The sequence below is a fragment of the Panthera leo genome, chromosome D3 (assembly GCF_018350215.1).
Source record: "Panthera leo isolate Ple1 chromosome D3, P.leo_Ple1_pat1.1, whole genome shotgun sequence".
Lineage (NCBI taxonomy): Eukaryota > Metazoa > Chordata > Mammalia > Carnivora > Felidae > Panthera > Panthera leo.
The window spans coordinates 70398291-70414309 of record NC_056690.1 but is presented as its reverse complement, the minus strand read 5'-3'; the positions used below and the strand labels follow the sequence as shown (position 1 = coordinate 70414309).

General features: G+C 37.8%; 1 protein-coding gene across 4 annotated transcripts in view; it reads right to left on the bottom strand.

Moving 5' to 3' along the window:
* The window catches only part of ME2 (malic enzyme 2), a 55370-nt gene that overhangs the window by 9073 nt on the left and 30278 nt on the right, over window positions 1-16019 (bottom strand). For all 4 annotated transcript variants that reach the window (XM_042911167.1, XM_042911165.1, XM_042911164.1 and 1 more), the window contains 4 exons: window positions 15887-16000; window positions 13157-13271; window positions 10786-10928; window positions 7400-7502 (listed from right to left, as the gene is read on the bottom strand). In XM_042911167.1, the coding sequence (XP_042767101.1) occupies window positions 7400-7502; window positions 10786-10928; window positions 13157-13271; window positions 15887-16000 (475 nt within the window). The remainder of the gene's footprint in view (window positions 1-7399; window positions 7503-10785; window positions 10929-13156; window positions 13272-15886; window positions 16001-16019) is intronic.

The window sequence follows — 16019 nt, the reverse complement described above, 5'->3', positions numbered from 1 at the left end:
GAGGTTCATGACTTTCACACACCACGTTTGGCACTCAGTGGGAGGGCCTTCCTATCTAGAAACTTGGATCTTTCAGTTTGGGGAACTGTTCATGAAGTTTTTCATAATTTTCTTCCCTCCATTTATCTGTTGTCTTTCTAAAATTTCTATTTTCTGATATTGTACTTCCGGGACTAGTCTGCTAATTATCTTCTTTTATTTTCCACCCCTTGTTCTTTGCTCTATTTCTAAGTGACTTCCTCAGCTTTTTCTTTCTTTATTTTTTTTTAATGTTTATTTATTTTTGAGAGCAAGTGGGAGAGAGGCAGAGAGAGACAGAGACCCAGAATCCTGAGCTGGTTCTGTCCTATCAGCACAGAGCCCAAAATGGGGCTTGAACTCATGAACTGTAAGATCATGACCTGAGCCGAAATCAAGAGTCAAACGCTTAACCAACTGAGCCACCCAGGAGCCCCCTTAGCTTTTTCTTATAATCCTTCTGCTATCAAACTTTTCATTTTCAAGCACTCATTTTTGTTTTCTAATTAAAAAAAATAAAATTCTGTCTTGTTTCTGGAACATAATATTTTTGTCTCCATTGATAGTTTTTTAACTTTCCTTCTCCCCACCTAATCCCTGCTTCTTTTTAAAAGGCTTTTTTTTCCTTATTTATTTTGGTCTCTTTTATGAAATACATTGTTCATATAAGAGATTTTCCTCAGCTGATTAGTAATCTTTGAGTGTTTCTCATGTGAGCGTTAGGCACTAGAATGATGGTAGCTCTGAGGCGAGGATGGGGTTTGCCCACTCCGAGAATCACTGCGGTGGCTTGGCTTTTAATCACCCTACTTTCTGGCACCTCTGTCTTCAACTGTGTCTGGCGTCTTCCAGTCTAGAAAGTCTCAGTTTTACACTATTCAAAAGGTATCCCAACAGTCTTCACTAGGGTGGGGAAGCACGGTTATCTAATTACCCAAGGATGAGAAGAAAATCAGGTGGTTAATAGCTTCCTTATTTAATCCAGCCTCTAGATAATATATATATTTTAGAAAGTAGAGCATTTGTTCTATCTACAGTTAATGTTACTTAAATATCTGGGGCAAGATCTATAGCCTTCTTATATTTTTCTTTTCGATCCCACATTCCTTTTTTTCCTCTTTATTCTTGACTTTCAGATTTTTAAAAAAAATTTTTAAAAATATTTTATTTTTGAGAGGGAGAGTGCAAGCGGGGGAGGAACAGAGAGAGAGGGAGACTCAGAATCTGAAGCAGGCTCCAGGCTCTGAGCTGTCAGCACAGAGCCCCACGCGGAGCTCAAACTCATGAACTGCGAGATCATGACCTGAGCCAAAGTTGGACGCTTAACCGACTAAGCCACCCAGGCTCCCCTCAGATTTTTAAAAATCATTTCATTTCCTCCTCAAACGTTCTCTCACCATAGCTGGGAAGTTTTTCTAGTCTTCTAGTGATTATCCTAAAATTTGTAACACGCACCTGTATGAAAATTCTACGTCAATTTCTAATTTACCCTCCTGACACAAGGCAAATCCCTCATAACAGTTTAACTCTACTCAACCGACAAGCTATGTATTATTGTTGCTCCTTTCAAGTAAATCTTTTTCCTCTGGCTGCATTCAGTCTTCACTTTGTTGTTGTCTGCTAAAGCCTCACAATGATGTTCCGGATGTGGCCTTCTTTTTATTTATCCCACATGGGTTTCACTGAGCATCCTGAATATGTGTATTGACATCATTCATCAGGTTCTAAGAAATTCTCAGCCATGAAGCCTACCAATATTGCCTCTGATTCATTCTCATGCCCATCTTCTAGGGCTTCAATAAACTACATCAATTAAAGATATGCATCTGTTTTTCTATATTTTCCTCTTTGTTTGGTCTCTGGATCATTTCTTCTGGCCTATCTTACCATTTAATCCTCTTTGCTCTAATCTGCTATAAGCCTCATTCACTGAGTTCTTAAAATTTATTTTTCAATGCTAGAATTTAGTGTTACTTGGCTGAATTTTTCAAATTTGGTTTTATCTCCATAAACTAATACTAAGCATATTTGTTTCAGAGCGCCTGTTTGATATCTAGAATTCCAGAGTTTTCCTGTTGTTTCTGCTCCTTTTGCCTTGTGCTGTCTTATCTCTTTACATGAATTTTTAACTAGGAATGTATTTTAAAATTTGTGAAAGGAACTTGAAGACTAGGGTGGTGTTATCTTGTTCCACAGAAGATTTCTGTTTGCTTCTGCCAGGCACGTGTGGATGCCGGTAGGCCAGAATAAAGGCCTGAGGTTTTCTAGATCATCCATGTGATAGTGCAAATATACCCCTATTCCAAGGTACAGCTTTAGGGTTTCGGCCCACTAGTGGTTCACTAGAATCCCTTCCTTGGCAGGTGCCGGATGCGAACACTGGTCTTCCCTTTGTGGAAAGTACTGCTTTACTGCTCAGCCACATCTTGCTGATCAGAGAGTGCTTCTGGCGTAAGACTCCTTCACATGCTGGTTTTCTGAGCTCTAGTTCTCTCCCTAATCTTTTTTTTTTTTTTTTAATTTTTTTTTACCGTTTTATTTATTTTTGAGACAGAGAGAGACAGAGCATGAACAGGGGAGGGGCAGAGAGGGAGGGAGACACAGAATCGGAAGCAGGCTCCAGGCTCTGAGCCATCAGCCCAGAGCCCGACGCGGGGCTCGAACTCACGGACCGCGAGATCGTGACCTGAGCTGAAGTCGGACACTTAACCGACCGAGCCACCCAGGCGCCCCTCTCTCCCTAATCTTGACCCAGAATTCCCCTGAGATCAAGAGTTGCATGTTCTACTGACTGAGCTAGCCAGGTGCCCCACAAAAAAAAAGAAAACAAAACAAAAAAAAAACCTTCTGAATGAATGAATGCCACAGAAATCCCCCACATTACAGTCAACATTTTGTTAGCCTTTTGACTATTTTCAGGTTTTATTTTTGTTGTTATTTCATCCAGTTATAATTACTGGACTAGGTAATTCAAATATTATTGGAGCCTTACATGTTTACTTGCTTTATAAACAGACTTTTGTCTTCTTGGTTTTTTTTTTTAAATCATTTTATTTCTCATCTGTCCTCACCATTTCAAGTTTTTTTTTTTAATGTTTGTTTATTATTTAGAGACAGAGATAGAGCATGAGCATGGGAAGGGCAGAGAGAGAGGGAGACAGAGAATCCAAAGCAGGTTCCAGGCTCTGAGTGGTCTGCACAGAGCCCAACATGGGGCTCGAACTCACAAACCTTGAGATCATGACCTGAGCCAAAGTCAGATGCTTAACCGACTCAGCCACCCAGGCTCCCCTGTCTTCTTGTTTTAAAGCCCGTTTTTACCACCACTACCAATTTATTTTTACATCTATATTTATAGTGCTAATAATGGTTATTAATAAAGTTAGGACTTTGTAGTGCTGTATAAAATAATCAATTGCCAAATTCCTTACTAGTTAAATAAGATACAGAAAATGACTTTGTTAAAATGAACAGAAAGGTATTCTCTTCTTATGCTTTTATGCCACAGAAATATTGTTGGATAGAACAGATTGATTTTGAATATTATCAAGTTCGAGAAAGAGATCACTGGTGATGGGAGAGTTTCTACTACAGATACTAGGTCTCCAGAGATAAGCAGGGTAGACCTCTAGACATAAAACTGCCACATGGAAGGAAAAGGAGGAAAAGCGCTGGGATATTCACAGGCTAAAAGTCTTTGACAACAGTTGTAACATGCTTGCTTGATGCCAGCCCATGTACACTAAAAATCTACCTGTCGTGAAATCTTAGAGCCTGCTCTCAGCTCTTCAGGGAGAGGCCCACGAGGAGAAAGACACACGTACAAGGGAAATTCAGATCAAATCCCTATTTTACTAAACATAGTCTCTCATTAAAATGAATGAACTAAGGATCACCAGAAATTTATAGAAAATGAACAGCACAAAAGAAGAAATATTTAAAAGAATCTTAGCCCGTAGGGGGCATTTGAAAGGATACTGCAACCTTTAAAAAGAAATAAAAGTGGATATTAAAAAAAAGAGTGATTTTAGGACAAGAAAAAGGTATTGGGAATAAAAAAGGTATTTGAACCTACTAAACTGATGACATGTGATATTAAACACTGTTAATTTCATGTGGTTATGACACTAGTACTATGGTGATATTTAAATTAAAAAATTACTTTTTCAGAGATATATACTGAAGTAGTTATGAACAAAATTATATAACATCTCTGATTTGCTTTAAAATAACCCAGTGAGGAAGGCACGGGTGGGAATATATGGTTACCTGTTGATAACTGCTGAAGTGTGGGAGACTGGAGCATGGAACTTTGTTCTTCCCTCTGCTTTTGTGTATGTTTGAAAATTCTTATAATAAAAAAGATTTTGGGGTTTTTTGGTTATTTTTATTTTGTTATATATTTGGTTGTATATAATATTTATTTTATATTGTTATTGTGTTATTTTATCTTAAGCAGGCTCCACACCCCATGTGGGGCTTGGACTCACAACCCTGAGATCAAGAGGTGCATGCTCTACTGATTGAGCCAGCCAGGTGCCCCACAAAAAAAGACTTGAAACATACACTAAAAGTGCTAAAAACAGATGAATGAATGAATGCCACAGAAATCCCCCACATTACGGAATAAAAAAGGCAGAGGTGAATATGTGAAATAAAATTTACAACTCAAGAACAATAGAGGGATTTGACCGCGGTCTAACATAAGTTCTGTAAGAGGAAAACGGCAACAATGGAAGGGAAAAATGAGAAAGAAACAAAAAGTTACAAAAAATCCTTTGGAAAAGATATAGGGAACTGGCCCACACACATACATGCATAATAAATGGAAATTAAGCCTAAACCTGGATGCATCCTAGTAAGCTTAAATATTTTTAGGAAGAAAAAGCTAGTATGCATGAAGAAATGAGAATCTTAATGACATCAAATTTCTCAACAGCAACACTGGCCACTAAAAGGAGAAATATTTTCAAAGATCTGACAGAATGGACTTTCAGTCTACAAATCTCTACCCAACCAAACTATCAAGTGAGAAGACAAAATAAAGACATTTTAAGATATGTAAAAACTCGGGAACATTTCATCCATGCTCAATAAAAACACTTACTCAAAAATGCATTCCAAAAAGTGAGACCAGGACAGAAATAGGACACATGCGTGTGAGAGAGGACAATAACATGGGGCCCAAGAAGTAGTCAACTGTGGAGCAGGATCTAGGAGAAACGAAGAAAGCTAACAGGAAATTAAAGAAAGATTCACTATACTTGACACCTGAAAGACTTCTGAGTTTCAAACATTTTGTAATATAGAATTATGTATTCAAATCATACTTGTTTAGACATAAATGATCCATAATCATGTAATTTTAGAATCAATCCATAGACAAAGCACAGAAAACAACAGAACATAATGTAAACGTCCAAAAACCCTCTCTACAGTGTAGAAATACTAACTGACCAAAATTGAGAGATGGAATAAGAACAGATAAGAAAGCTAAGTACCAGATTTTTCAACTGTGGCAAACTAATAAAAATGGTCTTGGGGTGGCTGGGTGGCTCAGTCAGTTAAAGTTAAATGTCCGACTTTGACTCAGGTCATGATCTAGTGATTCTTGAGTTCAAGCCCCACGTCAGGCTCTGTGCTGACAGCTCAGAGCCTGGAGCCTGCTTCAGATTCTCTGTCTCCTTCTCTCTCTGCCCCTCTCCCACCCACACTCCTGTCTCTCTCTAAGATAAACATTAAAAAATTAAAAAAAAAACAGTCTTAAGTTGTTATCAAAAGGTCTTTAAATATGTTCTATAAAAATAAAGGTAACTACTCTAAAAACTAAAAATAGTAATACAAATTCAGAGGTATAGAGAAGCAGCAAGGTATTAGGAGGTATGTGGACACTATTACATTTTACAGTTGGGAAGTTCATACATACTGTCTATAGCTGGAATCAAGATAAGGGAAGAGAAGTGTATCAGTGATGATGGTAACCATCAGAAAAACTCAAAGCAAACCACTGACAGCGGTTATAGCTGAGAAGTATGATAACGAGGCACGAAGAGAACACATGGGCTCTTTCCATAATTTGGCTGTTGTTGATAATGCTGTTATAAACACCGGGGTGCACAAATCCCTTTGAATTAGTATTTTTGCATTCTTTGGGTAAATACTAGTAGTACAATTGCTGGACCGTAGGGTAGTTTTATTTTCTACTTTTTGAGGAACCTCCACAGTGCTTTCCAGAGTGGCTCTACCAGTTTGCATTCCTACCAATAGTGCAATGGGGTTCCCTTTTCTCCATATTCTCACCAACATCTATTGTTTCTTGTGTTGTTGATTTTAGCCATTCTGACAGGTGTGAGGTGATATCTCATTGTAGTTTTGACTTGTCTTTTCCTGATGATCAGTGATGTTGAGCATCTTTTCACGTATCTATTGGCCATCTTCTTTTGAAAAGTATCTATTCATGTCCATTTTTAAATTGGGTTTTTTTTGGGGTGTTGGGTTTTATACATTCTTTACATATTTTGGATTCTAACCCTTTATCAGATATGTCATTTGCAAATATCTTCTCCTATTCCATAAGTTGCCTATTGACTGATGAATGGATAAAGATGATGTGATACACACACACACACACACACACACACACACACACACACACACAGGAATATTACTCAGCCATAAAAAAGAAATGAAATCTTGCCATTTGCCAACAACATGGATGGAACTAGAATTATGCTAAGCAAAATAAGTCAGTTAGAGAAAGACAAACACCATATGATTTCACTCATCTGTGGAATTCAAGAAACAAAACAAATGAGCAAAGGGGAAAAAAGAGAGAGAGAGGCAAACCAAGAAACAGACTCTTAACCATAGAGAACAAACTGATGGTTACCAGAAGGGAGGTGAGTAGAGGGATGGGTTAAATAGGTGATGGGGATTAGGGAGGGCACACTAAATAGGTGATGGGGATTAGGGATGGGTACCCGGTGTTGTATGGAAGTGTTCAATCACTATATTGCACACCTGAAACTAATATTACACTGCATGTTAAGTGCAATTTAGATAAAAACCTTAAAAAAAAAGGAGGTACCAAAGGGAGACAAAGAGGCTTAAATAATTTTAAAACATTGTGTTCCTTCTGCATTTTTATATACCATGTAGTACATTATTTCTGTAATAAAAACAAATCTAATGAACAATATGAATACATTTATAGGGTAAATAAAGCAAGTTGGATTTGCTGAATTCCTTGAGTTTACCTGTACAAACATACCAAAATTCTGTAAACACTATTGTTCATTTTATTCTTAAATTCTAAGCAATTTGGAGAACTAGTTAATGTAATTAACTATTGATCTTTCACATAAATAACGGTGGCATTTACCTGGAAAAATATACACATTGTTTCCTTGGCCTGGTGTAAATACTTGCCCGTCATTGAGTTTCACTGGCTCAAATGGACTGCCACTGGCAAACAAACACCTTCCCTGTTAAGAAATGAAACAACTTCAATTTGTAACTTCATTTGGACTAAAATATTGAGGTGAATCAAAACAACGAATCAAAACAAAGTTAAATCCTGTACTAAAACAGACCAATATATTCTTTGTGAACAGACATAATTTATTATATAACATAATACTTCCACTAAAATTCTTATTAGATGGGTGCCTGGGTGGCTCAGCTGGTTAAGCGTCTGACTCTTGATTTTGGTTCAGGTCATGATCTCATAGTTCACAGGATCGCGCCCCGCATAGGGGTCTGTGATGACAGTGCAGAGGCTGCTTGGGATTGTCTCTTTCCCTTTCTCTTTGCCCCTCCTCCTGCTTGCTCTCTCTCTCTCTCTCTCTCTCTCTCTCTCTCAAAACAAATAAATAAATAAATATTTTAAAAATTCTTATTAGAACGATGTTTTTTTTTTTTTTTAATGTTAGAGAGAGGCAGAGAGAGAAAGAGAACAAGTAGGGGAGAGGGCAGAGGGAGAGAGGGAATCTGAAGCAGGCTCGACATTGGGGTTTGATCCCATGACTCTGGGATCATGACCCGAGACAAAATCAAGAGTCAGACACTCAACCGACTGAGCCACCCGGGCGCCCCTAGAATGAGGTTTTATGCATCACACACATTCAAATAAAGTTGAAAACTGCCCATTAATAAACTAAAAATCCTGACACTTCTTTTTCCTTTTAAAATGTAGATGGGCCAACAAATGCTATCCTGAATAATAAAGATTGCTGTAAACACCTGTGAATGAAGTGGAACACATCAAAAATTAAATTGTGACCACTGACTGTCCAGCTGCTGTTTTTTGGCTCTGTTCCAGGTGCTTTCTATGAGTTAACTCAGTATAGCCTGTGTAAGAAACCTTCTGGGATTATCATCTCCATCTCACTGATATATAAAAAAAAAATCTCATAAAACTATGGCTTAGATGTCCAAGTGCTTTGTAAAAAGTCACGCATCACAACTGCAGCAGTTACATTTGAATCCAGACTTTTTTTTTTTATAACTCTAAAGCCCATGGTCTTTCCATTCTGCTATAATGCCCGAATTATGCAGTTCACGCAAAGGTGTATGGTATACCCACACTATTACCCCAGAAAAATATGGCATGTTGCCTTGCTGAAGAAAAATAAACCTCCAAATTTGTTGCGTCACTTCTAGTACTATGCTCAACAATGGTATGCAATGTTACTAGCATATTCAGTATTTCTTTAAAAATTTTTTTTAAATGTTTGTTTATTTTTGAGGGGGTGGGGAGGAGAAGGGGCAGGGAGCGAAAGGGAGACACAGAATCTGAAGCAGGCTCCAGGCTCTGAGCTGTCAGCACTCTGACGCAGGGCTCAAACCCACAAACCGTGAGATCATGACCTGAGCCAACATCAGACGCTCAACTGACCGGGCCACCCAGGCACCCTGAATATTCACTATTTCTAAGAGAGAATTAGATGCCCATGAAATTGAAGAGCACCTGAAAGTAAATTTGTAAATCCTTTAAATATCATTTCCCTGTGCCAAATCTTACCTGCCCCACTCCTCCTTGGCAAAAAAACAAAACAAAACAAACAACGATAATCTATCTTGGAATACTTGAGGTATGACTAAAGTAGATCATGTTTAATCAGCTACTTGGATTAAAGAAAAGGAGATTTATAGAAAACTAAACTATCTCCACACAGTAGGATGGACAAACTGACATGGCACCTGAACACTGGGCAGAATAAGAAGCGTTTAGACAACGCTATTGTCTTCTTTTCTCTAGATCTAAAAATGTGTATTATACCATTATACCAATGGTGTAATGATTATTCTTTGAAGTGTAGTGGATCCTCAGATTTAACACTCAAGAATTTGACCCTTTGGATCATATGAGCAGATACTTGTCACTGGGAATATAACCCTGTGGCAGTGTTAAAGAATTCAAAAGAACTAAATCTTAAACAATTTGGATGAAAGTAAAAATTTGTTCCCGACAGCTGTCAGATGACTGAGAACAATGGCCCTCATAAAGACAAACACTGACAGTGAAGATGCGTTTGAAGAGGGTAAAAAGAATTGTTTTATGAAACGTGAGGGCAAGAAAGCAGAATTTATTTATGAATTGACTATTTCCATAATACATCTTTGTACGTCTGTGTCACTAAATAATTAGAAAAATAATCAAATAGAAATTCTACAAAGAAAAATACAATAAAATTAAGAATCTAACAGCAGATTAGCATAGCTAAAAAAAGAATATGCCAACTGGAAGATAAAGCCAAAGAAAATCACCAGATTAAAACACAGTATGCAGACAGGATGGTGTATATATAAACTAATGTAGTAGATATAAGAGATATGGTGAAAAGGTCTGACAATCACACAACTGGAGTCCCACGAGAAGAGAGAGAGAAGGCAGCCAAATCAGAGATACTGCCAAAAGAGACCACAAGAGAGGGCAGCATCAAGATAAAGAGCTCATAGTCCCAGGGGGAATAAATACAAAGAAAAACACACCCATGCCCAATGTGGTAAAACCCAAGACAAAATGGTATATCAAAAGGAAAACAAATCAGAAAACAAGAGAATAATATCTTCAAAGTGCTAAAATAAAGTCCCTGTCAACTTTTACTTCTATGCACAGTGAAAATATCCTTCAAAATGAAGGCAAAATAAAGCAATTATCAAGAGAATTCATCAGACCCACACTCAAGGAAAGTTCTTCTGGTAGAAGGAAAATGATCCAAGATAAAAGCACACACATACAGGAAGGACAAAATGGCAACAGAAGATATCAAAATGTATCAAAATGAATATTTTGTGTTTAGAATCATAATGTCTTTTGGGGTTTAAAACATAGAGTTAAAATGCACAACAACGGGGCCCCTGAATGGCTCAGTTCGTTAAGCATTTGACTCTTAATATCGGCTCAGGTTGTGTACTCGCCATTTTGAGATTGAGCCCTGCAACAGGCTCTGCATTCAGTTGGGCTCTGCACCTGCTTGGGATTCTCTTACTCCCTCTTTCTCAAAATAAATAAATAAACATTAAAAAAAAATAATAAATAAAACACACAACAAGAGCCACAAGACATGAGGGTATTAAAATGGAAATATAAGGTAATTGCTTTCAAGAACTCAAACAAGCAATAACATCAGAATTTGACAATCCATGGGTGCATACTGGAATCTCTAGAGTAACCATGAAAAGAATTACACAAGAATGTATAACTAATAGGCTACTAGAGGGAAAATAATAGACAAGACCAATTCATGTAGTTGTCATCAGTACCTCTGTAAGTGTATATGCTTCTTCAGCTGTGCATTCAGCCTTTGCTGTAGGATTGCTCAATGCAAATATTACAGGCCTTTCATTGATATCAGCCATGGCTTTGATTACATCAGGGGTGAAAAGCCGGCCAGCTCCTGCAACTCCTATGACATATAAAGGGGGGGGGGGGGGGGAGGAAGCAATTTCATTATAGTTAAAATAAAACAATTCTTATCAACATCATTTCTACAATAGGTTTAATACAACGAAAGCACAGGTAAACTCCCATCACAAAGACAGATTTTGTATAACTGAGAAAATGCCATGGGAACAAAATCTTGAATCTGAAAACAACAATAAAATTCTAAAAGCTTTCACTGAAATACTCAGTTTGCCCCAAAAATAGTGAATTGCAGGAAATAAAAGAAGAGTATAAGAGTACCTCCAACTCTAATTAAGAAGATAAAACTTGCTACAACATGGAGGACCCCTGAGGACATTATGCTAAGTAAAATAAGCCAGTCACAAAAGGACAAACGCTGTAGGATTCCTTAGGTACTTACATGAGGTACCTAGAGTAGTCAAATTCATCAATACAAAAAGTAGAACGGTGATTGCCAGGGGCTGGGGGCAAGTATTTGTTTAACGGGTAGGGAGTTTCAGTTTTGCAAGACGCAGAGTTCTGGAGCCTGGCTGCACAGCAACGTGAATGCACCTAACATATCCAACTGTACGTTTAAAAATGGTTATGATGGCAAATTTTACATTATGTGTATTTTACCGCAGTTACAAATGAATTTTAAAAAGATAAAAACTTGCATCTCAGATGTTAAACTTTCAAACTCTGGTATTCATTAGAAAATACCAGAAATTCAGAAGGGATGCCAAATCATCTTGACTAAAGCAATCTATTTTCTTGATGGAATTTAATGGCCTTTTTATTAAGCTCCTATACTGTATTAGGCCTCTGGGATATAAAAATGAGTATAACGTGGCTTATAATTGAGAAAAAAAAAAAACTAAAGAGAAAATGAGAAAACCTGTAACAGGTGCCAACAAGTACGCAGTGTTACAGAGGAGGACCCGGCCCATGACAGGACGCTGGGGATGACCAAGCAGTGCCTCAGCTGAGTACTCTTCCAGTTCATCCAGTAAAGAGACTTCAATAGTCAAAATAATTAATTTTCAATTCTCTTTTATAAACTGATATGTAATAAAGAGAAATATTGATCTGGAGACCAAAGTTTTAGCACCTGCTCTGTCACTCCTGGATATATGAAATATTCACAAATCTTGGGCAGGTTGTTTAACATCTCCGTGCTTGTTTTTCCTACGTACAATAGGAATTTATATTCAGTGTTTCTCCATGTGGAGGTGTGTGAACATATTTTTAGGAGTCTGTGAGTTCTAAAATAATTAAACCTTTAAAACTTTTGTTTTCTTGACCCTCCAGAGATAGACTGAATGGACAGATTCTTAGGTTTCCATATAGGGTTTTGAGAGAAGTTGGATGATCTTCAAGATGTCCTCTTGCTCTAAAACAATTATGAGTTCTAATCAATGAAGAAGCTAATGGCCATAGAAACTTACTGTTTGTGACTGGTTTACTATTTAAAATTCTACAGGGCCTCTTCAAGAAAGTGATAAAATTATTTAAAAATTATAGATTCAAATCTTACAGCTGTATACGAAATGAAATTGCTCCTCTTTTAAAAACTTTTACATTTTCGGGGCACCTGGGTGGTTCAGTCAGTTAAGCATCCGACTCTTGATCTTGGCTCAGGCCATGATCTCACAGTTCATGAGTTTGAGCCCCAAGTCAGGCTCTGCACAGATGGCGTGGAGCCTGCTTGGGATACTGTCAATCTCTCTCTCTCTCTCTCTGCCCCAACCCCTCGTGTTTTCTCTCTCTGTCTCTCTCTCAAAATAAATAAATAAACTTAAAAAAAAAAAGACTTTTACATTTTCTGCTATGAACTCAGCGCCATTCTGGCATAGTCGGATGTCAGCTATGCAATGCCTGACTTTCAAAACGTACCAAAGCTTTCTGCTTTGTTGCCAATGCAAAGCTTTGACTCTGCATAGGACTTTCTTGGTTCAGTCTGTCAGGTGACCTTGGTCTTTTTTCAGGTTTTGAGTGCAGCGGTCAGTCACACCAACTCTAAAAGCAAAGCATGATAAATCGCACAGCTTCGAGCACTTAAAAGCACAAGCAACATCTGTTAACTGAACTTTACACACTATGACCAAAAGGCTACCACAGAAAAAAAAAAACATTATATGCTGAAAGCTAAATAAAATGGGTCATTTCATTTTTAGTGCTCTAGCGTGCTAGTTATGACCAGCAACATAGAGTTAAGTGATACAATGATTTGTCAACAACTCCACTTACCAATTATAGCTGAAGGCTTGAGTATGTTTACTGCATCTTCAAAAGTATCAGGTATATGCTCTGGGGCTGAGTGCGCAAAGGGCTCCTGATGACTCTCGATTTTAGCTTTTCGTCCCTGAATTTTTGGGAAAAATACAGTATTTTTTAGTAAATGCTTACCGAGAATTAATCGAAAAGACATCATTATGAGTCACATATTGTTTCTATAATACGAATGTCTTTTCATTCTCATTTACTTTCCTCTTCAACCTCTATCTTGCAATTCTATCTTTGCAGTGTCCACAAAACCCGCATATAAAACATAAATCCAATCTTGTCATAATCAGAAACTTTCTAGTCCCTCTCAAAAACTCATTTACTTTGTTAAGTGCTTCTAAATCCAATATGGCACAAAGGCTTATAATACCCTATCCGGGTTAGACGCATTTTGGAATTCAGAATTTTTCACATTTTAGAAACGTATTATGGTAATATAGCAAATATTACAAATCTTCCCACTGTGGACACCCCAAAGTGAACAACACTTATGAATAGTACTACCAATACCCTCTCTGGTTTTGCTACCAGGTAAGTTCAAGTCAGTCAGATCTGTTACCAATTTCAGAAAAAACTGTGGGGTTTCAGAGCTTTTAGGAATCTAGACATCATGGACTAGTTGTACTAACAAGAGTTCTGAAGCAAGAGGAACAGGGAATTCTGGCTCAGGACGGCTGAATTAGGAACATGCTTTCCTCCACGAATCCCAGGCCAAAAACTAGAACGATGAAATCCTTAGTAGTATTACAAGGCCACCAGAGGTACCACTGACAAACCAGAACACTGAAGAATTTCTCAGTATCGAAAGCAGGCAAAAACACATAGAACGCAAAAACCCACCAGGCTGAGAAATCCATACCCTTATTTTGGCAAAAGAGAAGACCCTGCCCTAGAGGTGAAACTTTGCATCAGAATTCCAGAATAGCCCCAGAGAAGAACTAGCAAGGTTTGGGAAAAGCAACACACCGCCATCGGTTGGCTGGGAAGTTAATTAAAGGACTGACATCTAGCCTCAACAGATCCAGGTTTTCAGAACAGTGGCTTCCTGTGCTCGCTCTCCACTATGGGGGTTCAACAGGAAACTCTCAAAGTCTCAATAAGGAGGGCAGTGTTTGGGTCACCAAGAGAGACTGGACACCTATGTGTTTTACACATAGGTCAAGCTATCCACACACCCTAAAAGAAAAATAGACTTTGAACTTGTGGATATAGAGGGATTCTCACTGGTGCTAACCAATACCATATTCATTCTTGAGCGGACTTGTTTATTAAAAAGAATCACAAAACATCTGTGAACACCAACACCACAAAAAGAAGCATCAAACTGGGTACCAGTAAAAATATGTATTCTGCCAACAGCTTTCTAAAAGCACAAGGTTTATAATCCTTGTATTTGATGTGTAAGCAAATACGGTGGCTGTAGCTCACTTGGGAGGCAGCACAGTCCAATGGTTAAGAGCACAGGCCTCACAGACTGCTAGGATGCGACTCTTACACACAACTTAAATTGATGACATTGGAAAAGTCACCTGCCCTTTCAAACCACAGTTTCCTCATCTGTAAAATTTCACAGAATTTTTGAGAAGATTAAATGACATAATACCTGTAGAGTCTTACCACAATGTCTGCTGCATTTTAAACTACTATTTAAAATTATGTATAATTTAAGCACTCAAAACTTTTCATTCATACGCTTCTTCATTTTATTTTTTGTACGAATAGTTGTGAGCACTAATTAAGAAGGCAAGATTTCAGAACTGAAACAAAGCACATGGAAATAAACTTGCTCCAAAGATGTGTATTTCAAGTAACTGAGGTATGTCATTATATGTAACAAAAATACAATAGCATTGTGTACTGGACAGGTTCAACTATGAAACAGTTTACCTATACTATAACGTGTTACACAGTATAAGATACAAGGCATTTCTTAAGCTACTAAAAATGGCAATCAATGCTAGGAAGGCAGGCAGGTCCAAAGGATACTAAATTAATCTGGGATGGAAGCTTCTTATTATCCATGAACTGGCTTCAAGAAAACGTCCATGGACATCTGTTAGACTGCTCCAAGGGATTATGATCTCCAAATGGTTAAAGAATTTCTGCTCAAATGTCAGATGTCCTGCTAACAATTTAATTAGAAACTTCTGAGTTCCCATATAAAGCCTAGTTTTAGAAAGGTCAAGTACAATCTTATTTGTATGGCTACTTGCTTTCTTAAGACTCAGAGAACAAAGCAAGAAAGAAAATGTCCATGCCAACATGGAGATTATGATTTAAATAAAAAGCAAGAGTCTTTATAAAAGACAAAAAGTAGACTGGAGGCACCTGGGTGGCTCAGTCAAACATCCAAATCTTGATTTCAGCTTAGGTCACGATCTCACAGTTCCTGGGATCAAGCTCCACGTTGGGCTCAATGCTGACAGCGTAGAGCCTGCTTGGATTCTCTCCCTCTCTCTGTTCTCCCCCCACTCACGAGCATGCACTCTCTTTCCCTCTCTCAAAATAAATAAACTTAAAAACAAAAAAACATGGGAGGATTTCTGTTGAGAATATACTGGAAGGTCTCCAACTGGTACAATCTGGACAGTTCAGTGCAATACAGTATTTTAAGAAGTGGTAATATTTTAAAAATCAAACAAAAACACCATTGTAACAACATTCTTTTGCTTCTCCAAGATTTAATTACCTTACCTTAAATAATAAACCAAACTTGTCAACCATCCAAATTTTCTTTTGTGCCTCTTCTTCTGAGAGGCCATTTTCTACCATGGCCATAACGATGAGATTTGCAATTCCAAGAGCAGCCTGTCCAACAAAATATAAA